Consider the following 25,400-nt stretch of genomic DNA (forward strand, 5'->3'; position numbering starts at 1 on the left):
CAGATTCACTTCCCGGGGCCCGATTTTTAATTCAATAAATTACCACTTAAATTAATAATAAAAGAATAAAAAGTATACTTCTAAATTCAAAGTAGTTTCACAAGAGAGCAATAAAGAGCAAAAGACTGGGATCCTGAAAACATTTTACAAGAGCAATCGGAACAGTTGTCTCCCTTTAATCGTATCAAAATAAAATACTGCAATAATGTTTCAAATTTTCAAATAACAGCGCGAGACATAACAAAGGAAATGTACTATTTCACGTAATGGACAATAATGAAAGTACAAATAGATTTTAAACCCCTGTAAACCTTGTTTTAAAAAAGATCCAATGGCTGCCCTCCAGGGATTAGGGAATTAACCCCAATTTTCAAAAACAAATAACACAGACAATTTCGTTAAGGTCAGCCCCTGGTAAACACTCTAGTAAAATGACAGTTGTAAAAACCCCATAACCCGTGTGTAACCCAGTCCCAAAAACAGATCCAAACCTTAAAATGAAATATAAAAAAAGTAAGAAAAGAACATACATCTTCATCATTATCTAGCTAAGATGTGGAAAAATGAACATATTTACGAAACATTTTATACAAATATATACCGTGATTAAATTCAAAAAGGAAAATTATAAAGCTGGATACAAGCAAAAAATATCATAATATGTATCAAACTACATGTAGTTTGAAAGTGGATTATGTAAAAACGCCGCAACTTTTTTTAAAGAACAGAAAAACAACATAAACAACTAAATTATGCGCACGCACAAACAAGAGAAAGATCTCACCTATAAATATACATTTAGGGAATACCTTATAATCCGATAAATCGCTTGCTGTACTATCCGCCCCAAAAAGTACGAGAAAAACGAGATCATGGTGTAAGCTCCGTCTTTAAAAGGGGAAACTACATTTTCAACTAAAAAAAATCCATGATAGAGTTAAGAAAATAGTAAGCTTTGATGCGGGCTATGGAACAGGTTTTGACCAACCGGTAAAGATAAAAGAAGCATTTGGTAGGTTATATACAATGGTGTACAAATATAAACAGTCCATCCATTCTGGTGCAGACAATGAAAACAGGTTTAGGCCAACACGGTAAAGATTATAAATAAAAATATATATATATATATAATGGTGTGCAAATATAACGAATCAAACATTCGTACAAACACATACGGCGGAAAACTGAAGTTTTCTTTGCAAAAGAATGATGAAAAAAAAAAAAGATCTGTGGTATGCACCTGATAATGATGATATGTCGAAGAGCAGCATTACTATATCGATATTTAACATATAAGGACACTTCAGCGTCACAGTAGAAATTACTGTCATGCACATAAAAGTGATGCTATAACAAAATATCTTGTACATATTTATTGCATGTTGGCCTGTGTGACTGTGTGCGTAAAAATAATATTGAGGTCTTCATTTCAAATAAAACGGGTAACCTTAGGCTGGAAAACTGGTGCAATACCTTTACAAAAACATCTTGTGGACACAAACAGTTATATACATGATAAATGTCATTGAGTCATACATGAGTGTGCCATGATTGTTAGGATTAACAGAACATCTAGAAAAAAAGAGATATTAACAATAATACAAATGACGAAAAAAGAAAACCAAAACAAGACAAAATAGGAATATCACTTTGAAAAACGACTTATTAGTGATGTTAATTTCATTTAACTGTTTAAAAGACACGAAAAAGTGATCAGCCTCAAGGAGCTAAGATAAAATGAGCACATTGAAGGAATATAGTGTGAAAAAGAAAAAATGCAAATTATTTGCTGTCAGATAAATATATACATACAACCATAGTAGCTAAACATAGTTAATTCATATATTTTACTCAACTATTAGTTAATATAATTCCACATTAATATTTTAAGTTGAATAATTCATTTTGCCCGAGTAAATTCGAGATGCTCATTTCTAGTCGAAGAACCTAATTGATAATTTCAGCTATTGTATACACTGAATTACTGGCGCCCAATATTGAACATAAAATATTTCCTGTCATATATTTATATGCTATCTCTTGCCAGCCTTCATTGTTGTTTTTCGTTCACAATCTTGAGGAAATTCCTCCCGTAACACCAACTGTTTCACCAGTGATGTACGAGGCATCTGCTGATAGAAGGAAAGAAACAATTCCCGCACATTCGGATGGCTCCCCAAACCTGTAATAGTAAAACAGATATCCGAATCTGGAATTCCGGTAATCTGAACTGAGAAGCAAAACTTGTTAGATGTTGCCTAGATGTGCGGTAATGTATATGTCGTAATTGTTTACATTTATATTTTGAAGGGGTTGATGTCTAAAAGAAATAAACACTATCAATAAACCTGAATATATATTATGATAGAACCGATAGTTGGATAGGCTGGATTTTCGGTTACCGGACATTCGGATCCGTAGAATAGGGAAGTGGTTGTCAGTAATACCAAGCTGATTAAACTGTTGATGATAGCGAGTTAATTTAATAACATTTGCCATGAAGTGGCCATGTTTGTGCCAGTTTATTTACACCAAATAGCAACTGTAACAGCTTGAAAAAAATGGGTAATATTGTTACTTGTTACATTATTTTGTCATACAGTGTACCATCGTTACGGCACTAAAAACAAAAAAAAAAACAAAGCTAAAATTTGTTGCATATAACCTTGACTACTAAGGTAGTGCATCCAACTATTGGCGGCACATGTACCGGATCAGCGAGATATATGAATGAGTATATTAGTGTATAAACTGATCTTAAAATATCTGGAAATCTATAGTTTATAATCGCTAACAGCATAATTTTTGGTTAAAAGAATTTCATTCTCAAATTGTTGAGAAAATTCAAAAACAGAAAATGTCGGTGAATACACAAAGTTGAATTATTTCGAGGAATAGTATGAAAATTGGGCACATCTGTGGAGAAAATGTAGGAAAATGTTTAAAAAGTTTGCCATGATAGAAATAAATTGTGTATATAGAGGATATTACATGACTGTCTTTTCATATTGAATTTGGAAAGACACAAATGTTATATTCTTTTTATCACATGTAACCTTTTCCTGCTGAAACATTAAAATTTCCTTTTTCTTTACCCACTGCAACTTAAATTCGACCAACATCTCCAATAATTAAAACGACGTAAACGTCAAAGCTTAATTACATTAGTGTACCGGTATTATCAAATTTGATAAATAAACTTAAGCTATAAGAAGCCACAAGAAGTGTGTAAGAATCGTTAGAATTCTGCGTAAAGGGAAATTTCAAAACTGAAAGATCTGGCTTCCAAGTAAAGAGAAACATAATTTAGAAAGTCAGAGTTAAGTTACCTTTTCAGAGGCATCACTTTTATTATCTCTTCGCCTTCATGTTCCGCCAACTAAAACAGAATCGAATAAATTCGTTTAATATGTGTAATTACTGAGAATAAACATCTTCACGCACCTATCTTTCTTAATTTAGAATGGACAAAAAAACGTGAAAAACGTAAAATTTGACAATACACAGTTTTCAATAAAAAGCTAGTAGTTTGTCATTTTTGTATAACATGTAAGCAATGCTGAATATTGCTTATTTCGTTATTCTTAAAATAAATGTATGCCAATATTTAAAGTAAGATAGCCCGCTAAGTTTAATAATGAGGGCGATATGCCAAAAACAAATAGGTCTTTTGTAACTTGTCTGCAACTCACAATTTCGCTGAACTTGGTTTTGATAAGCCCTGGAGCTATACAGTTTACACGTATGTTCATCCGGGCTAGTTGACGGGCTACAGCCTTCGCCATTCCGAACAGTGCAGTTTTACTGGTAGAGTAAGCGCCCGTAAACTTTGTAGATGAAAAATATATAAATTGAAGCAAATTGTCGTGTGAAGCAAAGTATTGCCGTGTAATTTAATGTGCCCTACTGGAAGGTGATTAATGATTTGATATATGTCAATGATGTATATACAATATTGTACTATATACACAATATGTTATAACACAACGTTTGGATTAAAATTTGCATTACATGAATAATAAAGTTGTTGATTGCTTATAGCATATATAATTACAAGTTAAAGCATAGCAAATGTTTCTTCTAGGGCACAACTATATTAAATATATAATGATCATCTAGTAAAATTTTGGTTGCAATGTCTGTTTTTTGGACAACAGTGTGTGGATCTCCAGGACTGGACGCAAGGACAAGACCATGCTACCGTATTGACATATATTCGCTTTATTTTTTCTGTTTAACATCCTAATGTAGTCATTTGATGCGCTAACAGTCTACGTCTCTGAACACAACGAACTTAGTGGTCATTGATCAAGTAACTAATGGCTATAATGTATTAGTATCTGTCCTAAATCTCGTGAATGTGACATCCGGGCGTGAATTTTTAGTTGCGCACGATGCGAGGGTTGCAATGGGGTTTGTTTTCACATATTGACCATGCATTCGAAGGTAACGACGTATGTTAACCTTTGTGACAAATAAGATATCTCGCATGTTTCAACAACGCCGCTTTTCCATCCTTTGGTTATGTGATATATAATCCGCGCAGCGCGTTCAGCCAGAAAAGCGCCTCAATTAGGAAAGAATAATTTAAACGTCAAAGGTTATTTCTACTGTCATGGAGTTTAATTGGCCAGCTATTAATGACGACAGTTTTCGAGGTCAGTTTCTCAGTCAAGTGTGACTTACCAATTCTAAGTATTAATAAAAATGTATTTAATTTCAATTTTCATGATATTTTATTTTGAAATTTATGGGAAAATATCAGAAAAAAATGTATAAAAATCATATCAAAGGGAAATAATTCCGAAGAAAATTTACCAACAATTTCTTTTAACTGGGTACATATGACACATGAGCTTATGTCAAAATATTTTACAGACTGGATAGGAAAATTGATCTTCTAGTGTGACCTTGATCTTTGAGCTAGGGTTCTAGGTATTAGGCATTGCATTGTCGCAGTATGGGGAACATCTTTTTTGTCAAATAATATTTACATTTCTTGATGAATGACAGAGCTATGGACCAGACACGAAAAAAAACATACATGTAATGACCTTCGACCTCCAACCATTACCCTGACCTTTGCGTTAGGGATATGGGTTTTGTACGAGACACGTTATCTCAATATGGGAATCATTTGTGCCAAGTAATATCAAAATCCCTTGATAGATGACAGACTTATATATAACAAATCCTATTGACCTACAGACCGAACAGGATAAAATCTGTTGACCTTTGATCTCCATGTGTGACTTGACCTTTGAGACAGGAATGACGGACAGACGGAAACGCGCAATCCAATAGCTCATGAAACTGTTTTTCAACCAGTAGGAGACTAACAAGAACAGACAGCTTATATGAACAGCCACGTTCCAGGGAATACAACATCATTAAAACGAAATCCTACAGAAGTGTATGTAAGGATATATAATTGATATTGTTCACACGAAATACACATGCAAAGTAACACAATTAAAGAACAAAGCCGGCCATCGCCTTGCATTGGTATGGTCAGTGTCAAAAATACAATTGGGGGCATTTAGCCGGTTAATGGTGCGCACCACAGCCCCAATCTATGTTCAGAAATATGTGTACAGGGTATTGTGAATAAAAGTAATCCCTGCCAGGCGAAAACCTAACACAATTAATGCTAAAAAGGCAAGGTAACTCCAAGAACAAATGCATTGGATCTATACATCGTGAAAAACAAATATCGAAAAGTAACTTAAATAGGAGATGCAGTGAAAAATTCAATTACTTTCAAATTAAATTAAGTATTTTCAAATTAATTGAGATTTTACAGACTAAATAATGAATACCTTAGATCCTACTATCGGTATATAGCCTGAAGCCGACGAAACAATGACCATTGACCCGCCCCTGAAACGAACACATAAATTTGTGCAATGATCATCAAGTCAGAAATCTAACTTTGAAAGTTTTGCAAAAAAGACAAAGTAACTGGCACCAAAGAAATTTTTCTTTGGTGATTTTTCTATGATATGTCTAACAATTTGACTTTTCAGGCGTAAATAAAAAAAATATTTAAAAAAAAAAATCAACGTTTTTTTTTGACCGGAGAACTAAAGATGTTTCAATAAAACTTGGAATATTGATATCTAACCCAATACATATCATTTTAGAAGGTAATTTGTAAACAGTACTGTACATAAACATGAATGGCTTACCCTCGTTTTTCCATGTATGGCACAATTTCTTTGATAAGGAAAAATGTTGATTTCACATTAACTTCAAATATTTTGTCCCATGCGTCTTCAGTCGACTGTGTAAAAAAGAAGTGCAGATTAAAATTAAAGCACTGAGAGGACTGATGTGGGCAGCGGTTGACAGCTTTTGGTAATGGGCATGAACAGTTAGCTTAAGTTTGGTGATTCTAGTTAAACTACTTTTGATTAATAAGCATTTTCAACCTTTCTATTACTAAATTCAAGGGGTAAAACTCTGCTTTAATCTGTCAAAGAGGATAAAATAATATATGAGCAAAATTGAAAATTTTGTGAGGTTTGGTTAATTTTGCTCAAAACCTTTTTTGAATTATAAGTATTTTTTAAACAAATCAATGGGAAACATCCTGCTTTTACTGGAACAAGGGGAATAACAGTAAATGTGAGCAAAGGTCATGGACTAATTGATAATTATGTGTTATTTGGAGGTTCTAGTTATAACAAGAGATTGTCCGCCCGCTTAGCTCAGTAGGTAAGAGCGTTGGTCTACGGATCGCGGGGTCGCGAGTTCGACCCTCGGGCGGGGCATATGTTCTCCGTGACTATTTGATAAACGACATTGTGTCTGAAATCATTAGTCCTCCACCTCTGATAATACATGTGGGGAAGTTGGCAGTTACTTGCGGAGAACAGGTTTGTACTGGTACAGAACCCAGGAACACTGGCTAGGTTAACTGCCCGCCGTTACATGACTGAAATACTGTTGAAAAACGGCGTTAAACCCAAAACAAAACAAAACAAAAAAAACAAGAGATTGTAGAACACTTGCATGAATTAACTGACAAGGAACAGAAATTATTTGGTTACTGCCTACTGGACATTTAACGTATTGATCTTAAATCAATAATCATGGGTCATTTACCAGTCTTAAATGACCTTCGTACCAAATGTTATCTTAGACCAAAGCATAATCTAGTTTTCTGGCAAAAAAGTTCTATTGTCAATGTGATATTGACCTTTGCCCTACTGAACTCAAAACCAATAGGGGTCATTTGCTGGTCATGACAAATCTCCCGATCTCATGATCCTAGGCCCAAGCATTCTCCAGTTATCATCCGGAAATTAATTGGTCTACAGACCGACCAACATCCATCATCAACAATAATATTTACAATATACCCCTCCTCCTTCGAATGAGGACAATTAAATTTCAAATTAGAAGATGCCCATGTCTCCCTATATTCCCAATGCATAGGCGTAATAGGCAAGAAGTCAATAGAGGATAGGAGCGAAAGACAAAGAGACACTAATGTTTGGCTGCAACAGAGATCATCTACTTGGCATGTCCAATCACCCTATGAAGTTACGAAATTCTGGGTCAAATGGTTCTCATTTAAACCGTGTTCCATGTTCAGGCCCCTGTACCTTGATCTTTGACCGAGTGAGTCCAAAATCTATAGGGGTCATCTACTCTGCATGTCCAATCATCATATGAAGTTTCAACATTCTGGGTCAAGTGATTCTCAAGTTATTGATCCAGAAAGAGTTTTTCAATCTTCATGCCTCTATGACCTTTCCCTTCAGTCAAGTGATCCCAGAACATTAAGGGTTATCGACTTTGTAATTCCTATCATCGTGATAGAAGGTTCTGTGTCAAATGATTCTAAGGTTATTGGTTGGAAACTGTTTTCATGTGACCTTACCTTTTGATCAAGTGATTCAAAAATCAATAGGGGTCATCTACTCTACATGTCCAATCATCCTTTGAAGTTTCAACATTCTGGGTCAAGTGGTCCTCAAGTTAATGGAGAGTTTGAGATTTCAACTTTCGCCTTCCCCTTCAACGTCTCATGCGAAGTTAACGTAAGAAGTTGAAGTTCGATTAAAAATTCCTTGAGATTTCAAATTTTAGAATAAACCTTACTTCATTTAATCCGCCTATTCAATTTATCCGTAATTATGATCGTTTTTTTTTTTTCGCGCATTTCGATATCAACTGTCATAAAGCGCACGGCTTTTACAAGAGGTTTTAAAAATGAAAATTAAATATAACATTTCAATTAATATGATTATCGCATGGATATTAGTGCGATTACGATTAAAAAAAAGCGAAACAATGTGAACAATGTAAAAACTCGTTGGTGATGTTCCTAACATTTAGATTTTATATAAAATGATGTTAGTATACAATGTACGATTGTAAATCATACATTAGAGGAAATAAAAATGATAATCATATCAACGTATTTTATTGTTGATGGTGTTCTTGAAAGATGATGCAGTAAATATTTTTTCAAACAAAAACATGAAACACCAACTATTTCAAATGCATCTGTCGAAGTACTTTGAAATTAAGTTAAATATATGCGATAAAGCAAACACGAAAGGCATGACCATAAAATATAAAGGACAGATTCATCCGTCATGCTGTTGACTAGTATTTCATAGTTTTTCTTAAAGGCTTTTTTTTCACTTTGAATTGGTACTTTGTACATCGAATTCCTTAAAAGACGCGTTTTACTTGTAGACACTCATAAACAATGTACCTGATGAAAGTTTAACCTTTTAAAAGATATGTCGATAACATGAGTCAATATACACAAGTTATAAATACATGTAACAAGCGCATTGAAACAAAATGTAAGATACTCTCGTGATGCCATACGTTTTGGCATCATGACACTCTGCATGACTCCGTATAATGCCAAACTCTCAGATAGCACAATATAATCGTGCCAAGTAACCATGTGTCTAGCGAAACAGTCAAGAAATGTTAGGTGGAGGCGGAAATTGTTGCACAAAATAACATGTGGGTATATACGTGTATTTGTTTTAATATACTATTTTATAAGTAAAGCATGTGCAGATCCAGGAATTTTGGTTAGGGGGACATCAATTTTAAAGAAAGAGGGGTACGGAATCCTGTTGGGACCATTTATAATGTCGTCGACGCGTTTGTGGGGTCGACACACGACAACGCGAAGTGACATAGCGACATTACGAAGTGACACCCGACAATCGCAAACGACGGCGACAATCCCAAACGACAATGTCGCGATATCCACTTTGAAATGTCGCCTTTCAAAAGCACGATATATCGCGATGTCACTTCGCGTTGTCGAGCGTCGTAACGCATTGTCGCGATGTCACTTCGCGTTGTCGTGTGACGACCCTGCAAACGCGACGGCGACATTATCAAACGACTTGCGATAATCACAAACGACGCTCGACAACGCGAAGCGACATTTTCCAAATGTCATATCTTATGTCGCGTGTTTGGATGCGCGACAATTCCAAACGATACACGACACGCGAAGTGCCACTCGACAATACGAAGCGACATTTTCATAACGTCGTATCGCATTGTCGTGCGTCGACCGGTGTCCACTTGAATAAATACTGGCTAATCTTGGTCGCATTTTTTTCGAAAAATTCATCAATTTCCTTTTATCATTAAAAGCGTTAAAAGTAAGGTATCAAAGTGAAATTTCTTTTAATAAGTAGTATTGCTTAATCGAATATTAAAAACAATGTTCTTCCCTGACGGGCACGCCGTCGGGAACATTTGCTGAACTTTGTCATTTTTGGCTTTAAATATTAGCAGTAAAATAAGGAAAAAGTGCTTATAAAATATTTATTTTGGGTAAATAACTGCAAAAAAATCTTGTTTTGATAGAAAATGACAAAATCTGAATGTTTGTAACAAAAAAGACAACATCTGTTCGTCCGTCTGTACGTAATTAAAAGCTGTATTTCCGTACTTTTCCGTACGGAAAATGTCCGTGTTTTTCATTAACTTCAAATAATTGTAGAATGTTCCAAACACAAAATATTTTAATGAAATAACTTTTATAAATTAAATTCAAACATTGTCTAAACAGATATGTAACTTGTAGAATTTTACCGCCGACGGTTTATTCGAAGGACCGTCTCAAAATGTATCTGTTTTCGTGAAAATATGCATACTATGTACATATATTAAATAGAGGGGTGGTCCTTGTCTGAGAAGCCATATCTTCATATCCTGAAGTCCGATTTTAATAAATATACCTTGTTGCAAAGGACAAGTCAGTACCTAGAGAAAAGAAGCCACGTCAAGTTCGAACCAGGTCGGCTAGGGGTCAAGGTCATAGGTCAAATTCCGGTAATATTCTCAAAATATGAACTTGTCAGAGCAGTTAAGACGGTCCTGAAAACCCAAGCACTACCTTCACTGAGTCCAATAACACCATTAAAGCAATTCTCACGGCTCCCCGGGTCGGGTCAGCTAGTCTTGGCCAGCACCCTACAGCATATAACAAGTTTGATCATTTTCTGATACTCACCCAAACCCGCGACACGCGACATACGATACGACATTAGGAAAATGTCGCTTCGTGTTGTAGAGCGTCGTTTGAGATTATCGCATGTCGTTTGATAATGATGCTGTCGCGTTTGCAGGGTCGACACACGACAACGCGAAGTGACATCGCGACATTACGAAGTGACATAGCGACAATGCGATATGACGCTCGACAACGCGAAGTGACATCGCGGTATATCGTGCTTTTGAAAGGCGACATTTCAAAGTGGATATCGTGACATTGTCGTTTGGGATTGTCGCCGTCGTTTGCGTTGAGGGGGAGGGAGGTCACCCATTTCAGGGGTGGGGTGGTTGAATGGGGTCACAACGAGTTTCAAGACCGATTTTCTTTGTAAAATGTAAGAATCAAAAGGGGGATTGATCCACAATGCCCCACTGCCAGGCTCTGGGTCCGTGCATGTAAAGAATTGAGTTATCCCATACGGCTAACAGGAAACTTCTCGCATCATGATATCTTAGATCTGAAAATGTCTGATACTTCAGAAGAATTGTCCGTCTTACTAGTACCATTTTATGTTTATAATTAAAACGCAACTATCGTATAATTAAAGTGTCAGACAAAAACGGATTGTTTCTATCTGGAACTGAAAATAAAATGTTCACAAAATGATAATCACGCGTAATTATTTATTTTTCAAGTACAATGACTATTCTGCCATGTGCCTCCATCCAGATTTCAGTCTTTGGTGCCGAGTATTGGGACAGAGTAGATGAAAAAAGATTGAAGTTTTGACTTTCGTGATATCACATCTTCGGACGTTCAAAACTTCACTTCATACGACAAAAAGGCCCATCTAGTATAATCAATACTGCCTGGGGACACAAATATGCCGTAGAAGTTAAAGTTTGAATAAAATCTCAATGCTTCTCAAAATCAATTGATAACTTCATACTTCAAGGTTCAGTTCAATGTATTTAGTTAAAATTATTAGCCATACAAAATTTCATTATTCTTATACTAATTGAAAGTGTTTCGCATCAAATTTAGTCAAATTATACATATGGATAATCGAATAACTTCATAAGCAGAAATCCTAAACAAAGCTTTTTATTTCACATAGTAATAAAGAGAAGTCTTAGGCTTACTTGATATTACAAGGAAAACTTTAGTAGCAACGTCTGATATAAATAAAATACACGCATATCGGTGACGTTTTACCCAAAATATATATGAGAGACGTTGAAGGGGAAGGCGAAGGTTGAAATCTCAAACTCTCTAATGATCAGAAACGGGTTTCCATGTTCAGGCCCCTGTGACATTGACAGGTGATTTTTTTGATTTTTTTACTTTTTTCCAATGAGATCTCATCTTGGTAAAAGTAGGCTATGAATATATCATACATAAATTACATAGATAAAAGACACTTCAGAATAGTTCTTAGAGTTATGCTTAAGCTGGCGCGGGGTGGGGGGGGGGGGGGGCACATTTCATTACCTCTCAAGAACAGACTCAATCAAACCGAGTCTGCTATTATTCTTCTTGGCTGCATTCTATGCTTCCAAAGGATTTTTTTACGAATTTTATTGTTCAAAATGTGCTTAAAGGCTCTGGCCTCCAGATCGTACGACAACAAAAAAAGAAGAAGAAAATTAATTGTAATCAGGAAATTAATGCTATGTTTCTAAAGAAAGCTTTGAAAATTACTGAAAGACTATATGTTATGGAAACAATGAGAATTAGTTGTTTTACTAATTTTTACAACGAAAATCGAAAAACAGAGGTTAACTGCTTTAATTATAAATATCTATATTTAATAATCGATAAATACATGTACCTCCGTTGGTTGTATTGGTAAAGACAGCGGAAAAAGTTATTGCTGCGGCGACCCGGGTTCGATTCTCGGCGCGGGCATATTTATTATCTTGATTTGACATTTTTAAGATAGTTTAGAAACAAAAACTCATATTATTATGTTCATAATATGACCAAACTTTAATTTTAAAGCAAGACCATTTTTAGCCAAAATCTGGAGGTCAGTGCCTTTAAATGTGACCACCTATAATGCATAATATATTATAAAAACTTTAGTACACAGCATAAAAGCTATAGGAAAGGACTTTGAAAGCATAGACCGCAACAAAGCAAAGAAACAACAGACTGAGTCATTCTAAGCGTGTTCAAGAAAGGTAGCAAAAGGTACAATATCCTGTAATCCTACAGATATTGAATGGACACTATTATACCAAGGGATCAGAAAATACATTAGTAATTTGTCAAATTTAACATCAATATGTTTATAAATGTCTCTTTTAGATTGGAGAGCAATTAACAATAACATGTTTGATATATATCTTCAATTACGCATTAACTTTCAATATTAGTTGAAAAAAAGGTTCAACAGATAAAGGCACTTAGATCTACTGATATAAAAAACTACTTATTTTGCAGTTAACATATAGCAATTACAAACAATGTCCTAAATTCTTTAATCTACAACGAACTGTCCTTTATACGGTTGATTCGAACTCTGGACGCCAGGAGGTCTAAACTAGCTTAATTTTGATGATACTGAAATCCAAAGGAAGCACTACATTTAAGCGTGTATCAATCAAAAGTTCTATATATACTTACATTTAGCATAGGACCAAATATGGGATTCACGGCTGCGTTTGATACAAGGAGATCGATCCCTCCATACTCATTCACCGTCTAGAATAAAACATTTTAAGACAATTAAGCTATTTACTTGCTTGCATATCACTGCACTTCATAACACGTTGACATAGTGACTTAGTTGTTTTAATCATTGGTGACCCAGTTTCAACTTTACCAAGGCAAACGTTCTTGTCATGTTTTATATAGATCTGATAGAAAAATGTACATCAGGAAGAAATTCTGGACACTGTTTTTCTATGATTGGATCAAATAAATTTATATTTGACACCAAATGTTTAGAAAAATTGGTTTTGCTTTTGTGTTATAATTTGGCAGTCAACATAGATTATTTTCTGGAGAATATATACTTTTGTTGTCAAAATATATGTACAGAAAGTATGTAACCATTGTGTCAAAATGTGTTTTATAAAAGAGGAAGACATTAAATTTCCAAATAGAAAACTTTTCTTTCTTTTTCAGAATGAACAAGTAAAACTCCCACTATGTTACAAATTTGAAACCTACGAATTTCCCATAACCACGAAATTTCGTGACATAGAATTAAATCATATCACAGTCTATAAAGTATTTAAATACCGAAAGGAATATGTGTAACCAAACAACACGAACCTTAAATACAAAATGAATAGTTTGTTATATAAAACAATTTCGATTTATATTCGTTTGTTCTTGTTGTATATTAAGTCACACCGATATCATCGAGGATCCATCTTTGCTCTTGGGGGAAGATTTCAGGTGCCCTCCTAGAACTTTTTTCAGACACCCGCTAACACCTAGGTAGAAACACCGACCGTCTAAATGCGGCGATAGGAAGGTGACCCAATATCTGAGACTTAACCCACACGTCAAAGGACGCCCCCAACTTTCAAAGTAACCTGTTCAATCAATTTCTGCCTGTGTTCCTTCTTTGCCACGTGACATACTACCCCTGACACAGTTAGTCCTTTGTTTTTCAATGTTTGTAAGGCTTTGTCAACATTCTGTTGTTTTCGGCTGCTTATCATGACTTTAGCGCCATCTTCAGCAAGTCGCTCCGCTATTGATAGCCCAATTCTGTAATTGAATAGAAAATAACAAGAAGAACTGAAATCTATTCTAAGTCTGTTTTACCATCAGCATTACAACCTTGGAATGATCTTCCGTTAAATATTCGAGACTCAGAATCACTATCTTCTTTTAAAGGTAAACTGAAAGAATTATACCAACCACCAGTAGTTCCATCTTTTTTCACTAAAAGCGAAAGCTTCTCAGCCGTTCATCATGCCCGTATAAGAAATACCTGCATCAATCTAAATTCTGATCTGTATAACTGTATACTGAGCCCGTCCTGTGAATGTGGTGCTGAGAATGAAAATGCTGAGCATTATTTTTTTACTTGCGAAGGATATACACTTCAGTGGCGGACATTATTCATTAAATACTAGAGCCTTTCATTCTCTTAACCCAAAGAAACTCTAATACTGCATTGATACTTTAACAGAATCTCAGAATGAAATACTGTTCAAAGAAGTACAAACTTACATTAAGGAGAGCAGAAGATTCAAATAATAAAAGCACTTTCTCGAGTTCACCATAAAAACTGCTGCAGACTTATCTAGCGGAAACTGGGGGCGGTGGTGTCAGTACTAGCGGCAACTTAACAATGGTATAACTTTCTGTTTGTTTATTTCTTTATTATCTTTTTTCGTATTTTTATAACATTCTGTTAGATATTTATCAAAATAATTATTTAACTTCTTTTCAATGAATATTTTCCAAAATCTTAATTATTGTTTAAATCTTGAAATTGTACAACCAACCACACAACCTTAACACATTACTTTTGAGCTACTTATAAAATGACTGTTCTGGGGAGAGCCCTAGATAATGTTGTTATAACTTTTGGTCCAACCCATTTGTATGTATTTGATTTAATGCTTGCATTAAATGTGATGTATACGTGTGGGAATATATATATATATACAATAAAATACATGTATGATTAAACTAAATAGAAAAACGTAAGTGTTAGTTCATAGTCATTACATGGCCTGTTGAACCGCATTGGAACTTGCAAATCCATAAATTTTGTCAGAATTCCCAATGCTGTTTTAAATCGTAACAACGCACAAGAAAACAGCACTCAATCTTGTCTTTATATTTAAACACAAAACCTTACTTCAAAATAGGAGGTTTATTTCCATAAACATCAGAAAATGATATAAAAAGGCTTCGACTATCGATCTTTGCATTAAATTGTAGTTCGATTTCGGATAAAAAAAGCTCCAGGTTTAATTTAAAATATTCTTAACTTCAAAAAAGATCGCATAATCGTGTCGGTTCAATTTTAATCTTTAGTGTGAGTTTATTTTTAAATTTGATTGCCGATTTTCAAAGTGGTGTTGATAACATTTTGTTAATGTTTCTTGCAAACGACGTCAGATCGTGCGTTCAATGTTGCGGATAAGCTCGCCTGCAGGTACTCTAGCCGCCGTGTTGACTATCCGCCAAGATTTAACCATTCTATTTGAACTTCTTAGCAAATATAGTCGTCAAATACCCCAAAACTTTTTTATTTAGACGCTTTTTCAAAATATATATAATTTACCAACTATGATCATAAGGTATTTTTCTGGCCATTGTTTTCAACTAACGAAAGTGACTTCAGCCCGGCTTGATATTGAAACAAAATAGGCAGAAAAGGTGAGGCTCCTAGCGTGCACGGGCGTTTTTAGTTAGTTTGATAATATTTTTAGCATATTTTCTTTTTAATATATGTACATAACAGTCAAAGTAACTGATCAGACATTGACATGAAAAAAAAACAGCAAGTATGTTAGACTTAAAGTTATGCCAACATTTTAAACGGTCCTACCATTGCATCAACATTATTTGGATCAAACAGATAAAGGAATCTAGTTTCAAGTGAAAGATAGATAAAAGATCAAAAGGAAAAATGTTTGAATAACGGATGAAATAGGAAAATATTGTGTGTTGTTTTTAGCTCACCTGAGCACAAAGTGCTCAGGGTGAGGTATTGTGATCACTCACCGTCCGGCGTCCGTCCGTCCGTCGTCCGTCCGTCCGCACTTTCCTTTAAACAACATCTCCTCCTAAACCAACAGGCCAATTTTGATGAAACTTCACAGGGTTGTTCCTTGGATGGTCTTCTTTAAAAATTGTTCAAAGAACTGAATTCCATACAGAATTCTGGTTGCCATGGCAACCAAAAGGAAAAACTTTAAAAGTCTTCTTCTCAAAAACCAGAAGCCCTAGAGCTTAGATATTTGACATGTAGCATTGCCTAGTAGACCTCTACTAAAATTGTTCAAATCATGACCCCGGGGTCAAAATTGACCTCGCCCCAAGGGTCACTTGATTTTACATAGGAAAATCTTCTAAAAATTTCTAAAAATAAACCAGAAGGCCTAGAGCTTAGATATTTCACATGTAGCATTGCCTAGTGGACCTCTACAAAATTTGTTCAAATCATGACCCCCGGGTCAAAATTGACCCCACCCCAGGGGTCACTTGATTTTACATAGGAAAATCTTCAAAAAGTTTCTAAAAATAAACCAGAAGGCTTAGATCTTAGATATTTGACATATAGCATTGCCTAGTAGACTTCTACAAAATTTGTTCAAATCATAACCTCCGGGGTCAAATTGACCCCGCCCAATGGGGTTATTTGTTTAGCTTTAGCAAAGAATTTTTTTCAAGAAAGCAATTAAACTCAGGTGAGCGATATAGGGCCATCATGGCCCTCTTGTTACTGTTATGTTTTGAACCGAAGTACAACCGACCGACATCAACTGCCCGCGACCTCAAATTTATGCGTGTACTATGAAAACTCTTTACAGGGGACTTAGGAAACCAATGAATAAGTAACTATATGGCTGGTTTAAATCGACTTGTCTTATCTAAGTATGTTAGCACTTCATTAGATATTTTTTGATTTGATTTTCTTCGTCATTCAAGTTATCTCCACCAAAAAGAAGTTTCTCAGGACTGAGTGAATGGAAAGTGCAAATGTTAATTCATTTATGAATCTGACGTATTTTAATGTTATGTGCATATCTTTCCCCCTTATGCTTTATTTTATATTAACGACTTGTTTACTGTAAATTCTGACCTAGTTTTGAGACATCGTGTATGCCAATAGGTGATTTATATTCTATGGCTTTCGCATATACTGATAAAAAGGGTGTTTACATTATTTTAAAGTATGGGTTATTCTGGATTTTTTTCCAGAATCTTCTATTTATTCTTGACGATACATGAAAGTGCTGGAACCTTCCATGATGATTTAAATAGGAATTTTAGGACAGGGCAAATCAAATGCACTTCCTTCGTGAGCTTACTGTTAAGTTTCTGCACAAGAAAAGGTGCAAGCCTGTCTGCTAGGGTTTCAATATCAATATCTGACAAGGTATACACCTTTTTTCTGAATAGGAGGTTCGTTTAAAGTTTTATGCTCAAAAGATGTTCGAAGGTTTCAGATTCGGTTATATCGTACGGTTCAAAATATTCAGACTCCTCACTGTCAGTTGCTGTCAGTTGCGGCTGCAGGTGTTTGTTTTTTTTTTTTTCGTTTTGTTTTGTTTTGTTTTGTTTTGTTGAGACCAGGTGATGGTTTGTCACGCCTTCGTTTGCTGTAACGTTTGAACGGCAACAACACAGAATTGAATAAAGTGTTCGTCACAAATATTTCATCACTGAATAATACTGGCCTTCGTCTTTGGCATATTATACAACGAAAAATTTAGAGTTCTTTGTTGATCGAAAAAAAACGCCATATTGTTTTACCGGATATAGTATCTCCGATTTTACTGTTGACCAGAGAACTACCTTCTGACTGTATTATAATTGACAAAATCGAAAGTTGTTGATTATTTTGTAGCTATGTCTGTAAGAAATTCAATAGGAAAAGAATCGGTCAAAGCACGACAACTAGTCAACAAGGCGGATATATTTTTTTTTTGGTTTAACGTCGCACCGACACAATCATAGGTCATATGGCGACTTTCTAGCTTTGATGGTAGAATAAAAGCGCAGGAGCCCCTCCGTGCGTTATTGCATCACGATTGGGCACCTGGGTAGAACCACCGACCTTCCGCAAGCCAGCCTAATGGCTTCCTCAAACGAAGAATTCAACGCCCCGAGTGCGGCTCGTACTCGAATGGATGAGGGGAAAGTGATTCAAAGGCATCGGCATTAACCACTCGGCCACGAAGGTTATATATGGCAGGTATAAGTCCAGCCGCAAGGTAACTGTGGGCTCGCCCTTGATATTATTGCACTGATGTTGTTCAAACGAAAATAAGCGTCACTTTTTTCTATACAATCTACAAGTTAAATATAAATGTGCACATTTAAGTAAATTTTATTTTATACGATATACAGCTATTTTAGATTAAAGTATACTCGCACCTATTTTAGAAGTTGCCTAATGTTATACTGTCTTACACAGAATTAATCATCCTTAAGTTTCAAATTAAGGGGAAGCTTTTTGATACTTTCACACTACATGCAGAAATGTGGGTTGAGTAGATTCTAAAGAAATCTTCAATATCTGAAAAAGATTAATTTCTATTGACCTTTATCAAAATGTATTACTTGTAGCGGACTATTTTCCGAATCGAAGTCATTTCCACTTTCAGTTGTGAGGCACTATAGTTTTGGACAACAATAACAAATAGAAAAAGAAATGATAAAGTCACATATAAACTGACTGCTACTCAGATCAGATTAGATGGTATTGCATTAGCCTGGCTCCCTGGCTGCATGGTTATTTTTTATATAAATACAGGAAACATTTTGTTAGAAAATTTTAAGCCTCTAAAATAGCACAATTTTATCTGATGGCTGAACCATACAGCCTGGTGAAAGTTGGCCAATGTAACCCTAGATTAACCCTGTGAACTGTTAACTACTGAGAACCCTATCAATTGTAAAGTAATTAACTATCCAATGTAATGACAAGTTCTCCTTACCAATTTGATAAGGGTCATTTGAGAAAATATCAGTTGTTGTTATTTTCTAGAAGAGTATGATCTTGAGACCATCCATGATTCAACAGTTTACTAGTAAATGTAAGTGTGAAATATTGTATGTGGATAATTATTTGGAGGTGACATAAACTCAAGATCTTTTTTTATGAATTTTTAGATTTTATTAAATGTTAAATATTGAAACACCAGCTGCAGAAAGTGTTTACTGTTATGGTAAAATTAACCTGTACATAAAGAAGTTACAAGGCAATTCATTGATGCAAGCATCAAAGACGCCGCCAAGTGTTGTGTCTGAAGTACATTTATTGCAATATGAGAAATCACCTAATCATTACTTTATTAGTCTGACTGGCTACAAGTTATCAACATTAGCACATAAAACAATATATGTTATAAACTGTTTAAAACATGAAGAATAAACATGATAGAAAAGTTTTACCATGCAATACAAATCCTCTATCTGCAATGACATTAACATTGCGAGTAGGTGGTCCCTTTACATACAAAATTAAAGTAATTATTTCACTAACTAAGGTCATCTCCTGTGAAAAGTTCTTATATGCAGGAGCGTGTGTATGAAGTTTCACAGAAATGCAGTTTGTTGGGAAATGAGGAAATGTTGAAATTATTTCAAAGCTGTGGTTTCATGTAATGTAATGAGTGTTTTCTATTTACTGTTGAAGTTTTATGGACCTTAGTCACCTACATTATAGATTTCAGAATGCAGATTATACCCAGCAATTTACTGTTTCCCTTGACAAAAACAATCAAAAATTTTGTCCAAGAAAAGAATGATATAACATAAATAATCTCTGTATTGCCCCTATTCACAAAGCACGAATCTTTCTTATATACTTTTGAATTCATAGAATTCATTTTTTTTTCGGACGAACGATAAACTTGTAGTCTTCGTTGAACTGTAAGGTTACTAGGAGTATGTCAGTGTCTAGTTCAAATCTAACATTACAAGAAATTTAGAAAGCATAATAACCCACTGCCAAAGTGTAGAAAATATTTCAATGAAAATGTTTTTTGTTTTTTTTTTATTTTATTTTTTTGTCAGGAATGGACAAATACAAAAACTATCTATTAAATTAAAAAAGAAAAAGAAAAAAAAAAGCAAGTAACAAGATATAATAAAACCAGAGTAACTGACTAGTCATATAAGATCAATGAACATATAAATTCAACAAGGAATTCTATTTTAAAGTCACTGATGCTTTGATAAGTTATGGTCCCATGGCTTTTAATATTTCGATCTAACCACATTTAAAGAAGTATTAACTTGTCACTGACAAATTCAGCCAAGTGCTCTATTGCACACCTTAGTTGACAGTGTATATCTGTAAACAATGAGTAGATCTATGTGACACATAAGCAAAAAAAAAAAAAAAAAAAAAAAAAAAAAAAAAAAAAAAAAAAAATAGAAATAGGAATTTGCAAAAGTGTGCGCATTCTGAAATTACATCACTGTACCTATCAACAAAGAAAATAAGACAAAAAGGTTAAAAATAAGTTAACAGCGGCACTTCCTTCGTTCATTTCAACATATCTATGCTTATTGATTCCTTTATTTACTTTGTAAATACGTTTTTTCCAAGGAATTTTTATGCAGGCAATTGTAATTTTCCATATTTTTTTTTTTTTTTAATATTCTCTTCGAAGTTGTAAAATACACGAACGCTCCCTTGTCCAGGCGATTCACGCTTTACAGTAAGGTATATCTGCGGTGTGTTCTATTTATAGAAAATGAGATAGGTAAGTAGGTCATGCTAAGAATAGAAATAGAAAACTTGACTTACAGAGTAACCTCCCTTATCAATAAATCGGATCAACATTTTTGACGAAATTGTATATAAAAAAATATGTTCTGCTCTACAAATAAGGAGAGGAAAGACAGATAGCATTGTTTTAAATCACATAATAAGTTGCATTACATACATTTTTTATGTTTTCTTTTTGCCATTTTTTGTTTATTCACTAAAATGTATTGTGCAATATCTTTGATCCTTTTACAAACTATTCACTGTGTTCAGTTTATCACTCCGAAACTATTCATTACCATCTTTACAGGGTCCGAAATAAAAGTGTATCCCATATACTCGAAAAATGTATTTTTATGTGGAGAAATGAAAGAAAACAGAAAAGAAAGCGCTTGTTTCATGAAAAACAGACTTGTGCTGGTACATAACTGACCGACTGTTGGGTAATAATATTTTTTCACTGGAGAAAAGTTTGTATTTTAAATGATTTTTTTATTAGGCCAGTTCTAGATGACACCAAGTCAGTAGATTATTTTCACTTTTATTTCCAATGACAACATGACAGACGCTGTAGTTCATAGTTTAAAGTTCTAAGGTTAATGAAATTTTACACAAAGCTTTAAATCAGTTCTGTGATGAACTGTGTGTATTATAAAGCGTTTAAATTATAAATACTGTTAATCATATTTTTTTGGTCTGTGTGTTTGGGTGTTATAAGGTATTAGAAGCATAACAGAGTACCTCCTTTTTGAAGAGTATTCAATTTCTACCATAAACCTACTTTTACTGCAATTCTCAGGGGGTTGTGGGTTCAAGCCAGACTGGGACCGAATTTTTCCCCCTTATTTTCCTTTTTTTCTAGTAAGTTTTTACTTCTTTCAAGACTTATAATTGATTTATTGTACAAAAATGGAGAGAAAAAATTAATTTGATAAGCGATTTCAATCTGTTCATAGTGAATTTACTACTTAAACAGAAGGGGCAGAGTTACACATCTTTAAAAATATTGCGTTACGTGCGGTAAAAGTTCTCTATTTTGCTTTCACTCTCTAGATTACATATCGTGGAAGAAATTTAGGTAGGTTTTACGTCTGCCCCAAGGATATTTTTGAATGAAGTAAGCAAAATGCAAAACAGAAACACAGGATTCGACCTTATTTTTTCAGTGTTGAAGTTAGAATTCTGTCTCATTAAATCTGTTTACTTGAGGCACCCTAGAAAAAATGATATTGACATTTTTATTTGGTATTTTACAATTGTTTACCAATAGTTTGGTGTTTCTTTTATTAAAATTAATGGTAAAATGAATTCTCTGCAAACGTTTTGGATAGTGGCCATCACTTTGAAATTTGTCTCTACTTGAACTTGAGGAGATACCATAAGTTATACAAAATTTATAAAAAAAAAAAAAAACCCAAAAAAAACGGCACGGTAAAAATTGTTTAAAAATTGCAAAGCAGTGAGAAACACGGTCCCCTTTAAGAATACACCAAGCAAATGCCATTTTGTAAACATTACTATTTAGGCATCTAATACCTTAACGAGAGCTGTCCCTAAGACAGCCAATGCTCGACTATTCAAATTGTTTTGCTAGAAGCAGGAATATTACCCTATATTAAAATTTTTAAAATATCTATAGAGTTTCGATCTTGCATCTGCATTCGTTTTTGGAGATGGGAACTTGCATGCAAAATTTATTTTAACCAGGATTTTCTAAGTCTGAAGTGGGGCATAATTCAGCCAAAATGCATGTAGAGTTATGGAACTTGATGCTATCACTTAATTTTATTATCCTGAAGAAACATGTGAAGTTTCAATTCAATACATACAATCATTAGTTTTGGAGATGGGAACTTGCACACAAAACTTTAACCAGGACTTTCTAAGCCCAAAACGGGCCATACTTTGGCCAATGCAAGAGGTGTCTCATCAATAATGGTACATTGTGTGCTGCTATAATGGAGAACAAACAAATGCAAATGGAGCAGCTTTTGCCACTGCCAGTCGGTCAAGAGAATAAAACATAATGTTCTTTTAAACATTCTTTTACAACATGCTCTTGTCTTATTTGTTCATATTTTAAAACTTTCAGCCATTTCACCGTTAAAAATGAAGTTTAAAATTACCAAATTCTTGATTATAAGATCACAACAAAAAATATGTAAAAGCACATTCCTGTTGTCTGATAAGCCAATACAAGCTGAGGGCAGGCCATAAATCGATAAATTAACTGCGGCTCATTAAATGATGGTTAGCACATGAAACCCTTAGGTAACACGTCACAGTAATAGCAGCCGGTTGTCACTGAAAGAAATTAATGGGAATTTGTCTCACAAATTTGTGAGACACTGGTAGCCAACTTTCACCAGTCCCTATGTTTGGAGCCAGGGGCAATAAAAAATGTCAATGTAGAAACAACCCTCTGGAGTTACTTCCCTCTTAATGAAGAAAACTGATATATGTAAATAAGAACAAACATAGGGACGGGAGCCAGTCTAGTATTGCATTTACAACTGATTTTTTACGAGAATGAAAGCAGTCTCGTGCAACACGTGGAAATAGATTAATGAGAAGTATGGGCATAAAAGTGAGAATAATTGTATTTTTGTTGAATTTTGATCCTTGACACTTCCTGCTGTGTATTAGCAAGTTTTGTGAATAAGATTTGAAAGTAATTTTGCACGTATTCACATCGATTTGACTTCTTAGCCAAATTTTGGACCATATTTTTTGAAGTTTCTAGGAAAAGACATATTCAAAAGTTTGTTGAATGTTTTTCAATATTTAAATGCATTGTACTTCGTAACTACCAAGTTGAAAAATGAATCATTTCTAGGCCCTTATTGCAAGCAACTCAAATTCTGTACTATAAGCAAAGCAACTATATGCGCCAATGTGTCGGCTGCATTTTTCTGCGCTCGCAATATTTTCACGTGTGTAAGTGGAAATACTTCATTTAATATTCTGGAATTTTGCAGGATCGTACATAAAGGAATTGTGAATAGATTGGTGTACTTTTTGTGAAGAACTTGACATTAGTTTGCTTGATATTTGAAGTTTTAAAATCATTTTAGTGTCATATTTTGGATTTTAAAATCAAGAAACATGCCTCCAGCTATATCCGTGACAGCTGGTGAACACTTAGCAGAGCACGAAGGGATTATATAGTACAATAGATGTGATCTTTCCTTTATACGCCAATCAACCAATATTGAAAAGCCAGATCAGCTACTATTATCAAAATTAAAACATTTAGGTCTATTGAACTTTGGACAATCAGGTTACTCTCAGTATAGGGGTACTCGATTTGTTTGTTTGTTTTGAGTTTAACGCCGTTTTTCAACAGTATTTCAGTCATGTAACGGCGGGCAGTTAACTTACCAGTGTTCCTGGATTCTGTACCAGTACAAACCTGTTCTCTGCAAGTAACTGCCAACTTCCCCACATGAATCAAAGGTGGAGGACTAATTATTTCAGACAGAGTGTCGTTTATCAAATAGTCACGGAGAACATACGCCCCGCCCGAGGATCGAACTCGCGACCCCGCGATCCGTAGACCGACGCTCTACCTACTGAGCTAAGCGGGCGGGTTAGGGGTACTCGAGGGGGAATTCCTAAATTAAGTCGTGTTTGGGACACAAATAAAGGGGTTAACATAGACAAGCTAAGGGAACTACCGCAAGTAATTCCTTCAGTTTCACAGAGTCATCAAAATACATGCAAACTTTCAACAGTTTCAGATCAAGGGGTCAATCTCAATAACGGACAAGAGTTATCTCAGACAATTCCCACACTTGCAGAGACTCATCAAGGTGCAAGTATAGTATCAGCTGTGCCTTCTACCAACAAAATTAGAAATATTGTACATGTACAACGTGAACCTTCCTCTCTAGTTAAAAGTCAGACCTCAATTATTTATGTAGTATTAACCCTAGATCAGATAAAAATAAAGCACTCTCTTTTTGTGACTACATCATTTCAAATACATTCGATGTAGTTGCTGTTACAGAAACTTGGCTTGGCAGTGCTGTGGATAAAACATGCTCCAGATGGCTACAAAATCAAGCACGTCCCTCGCTGTAACGGCAGCCGTGGCGGAGGTGTAGCAATCATACATAGAACCTCTATAGATGTCCGCCTTTTGGCATCAACACGAGACAAAGATTTCTCAACTTTCGAATACATGGACTGCAATTTGAGCATGAAAAATTTCATTTTGCGTCCAGCTGTCGTTTATAGACCACCACCATCCCGGGGAAATGGACTTAAAATAGGAGACTTTCTTGAGAATGAATGGCCCAATTTTCTATCTAGATTTGCAACAACTGACAACCAAATTATCATTGTTGGAGATTTAAGCTTTCATTTTGACATCCTGGATGTTGTCATTACAAGAGATAACGATGACATCGTGTCAAACATTGAAGTCACTGATCCAGGTCTGTCTAACAACAGTGGTAGGGTCACTTGCGATCATTTTTC

General features: G+C 34.8%; 1 protein-coding gene across 5 annotated transcripts in view; it reads right to left on the reverse strand.

The window, feature by feature from the left end:
* Nucleotides 1-1,180: 1,180 nt before the first annotated feature.
* LOC123548564 (dehydrogenase/reductase SDR family member 4-like) overlaps nt 1,181-25,400 on the reverse strand; it is a 37,213-nt gene continuing 12,993 nt past the window's right edge. Inside the window, exons 1-8 of one of the 5 annotated variants that reach the window (XM_045335924.2) lie at nt 14,372-14,970; nt 14,041-14,218; nt 13,121-13,198; nt 6,189-6,283; nt 5,820-5,880; nt 3,693-3,827; nt 3,330-3,379; nt 1,183-2,182 (exon numbers count right to left, since the gene is read on the reverse strand). In XM_045335924.2, coding sequence (XP_045191859.2) covers nt 2,068-2,182; nt 3,330-3,379; nt 3,693-3,827; nt 5,820-5,880; nt 6,189-6,283; nt 13,121-13,198; nt 14,041-14,169 — 663 coding nt within the window. In that variant the 5' untranslated portion in view covers nt 14,170-14,218; nt 14,372-14,970 and the 3' untranslated portion in view covers nt 1,183-2,067. Of the gene's footprint in view, nt 2,183-3,329; nt 3,380-3,692; nt 3,828-5,819; nt 5,881-6,188; nt 6,284-13,120; nt 13,199-14,040; nt 14,219-14,371; nt 14,971-25,400 lie in introns of those variants that run through there. The other 4 variants (XM_053546176.1, XM_053546175.1, XM_053546179.1 and 1 more) reach the window with 4 other exon arrangements.

Source organism: Mercenaria mercenaria, chromosome 6, assembly GCF_021730395.1.
Source record: "Mercenaria mercenaria strain notata chromosome 6, MADL_Memer_1, whole genome shotgun sequence".
Taxonomy (NCBI): domain Eukaryota; kingdom Metazoa; phylum Mollusca; class Bivalvia; order Venerida; family Veneridae; genus Mercenaria; species Mercenaria mercenaria.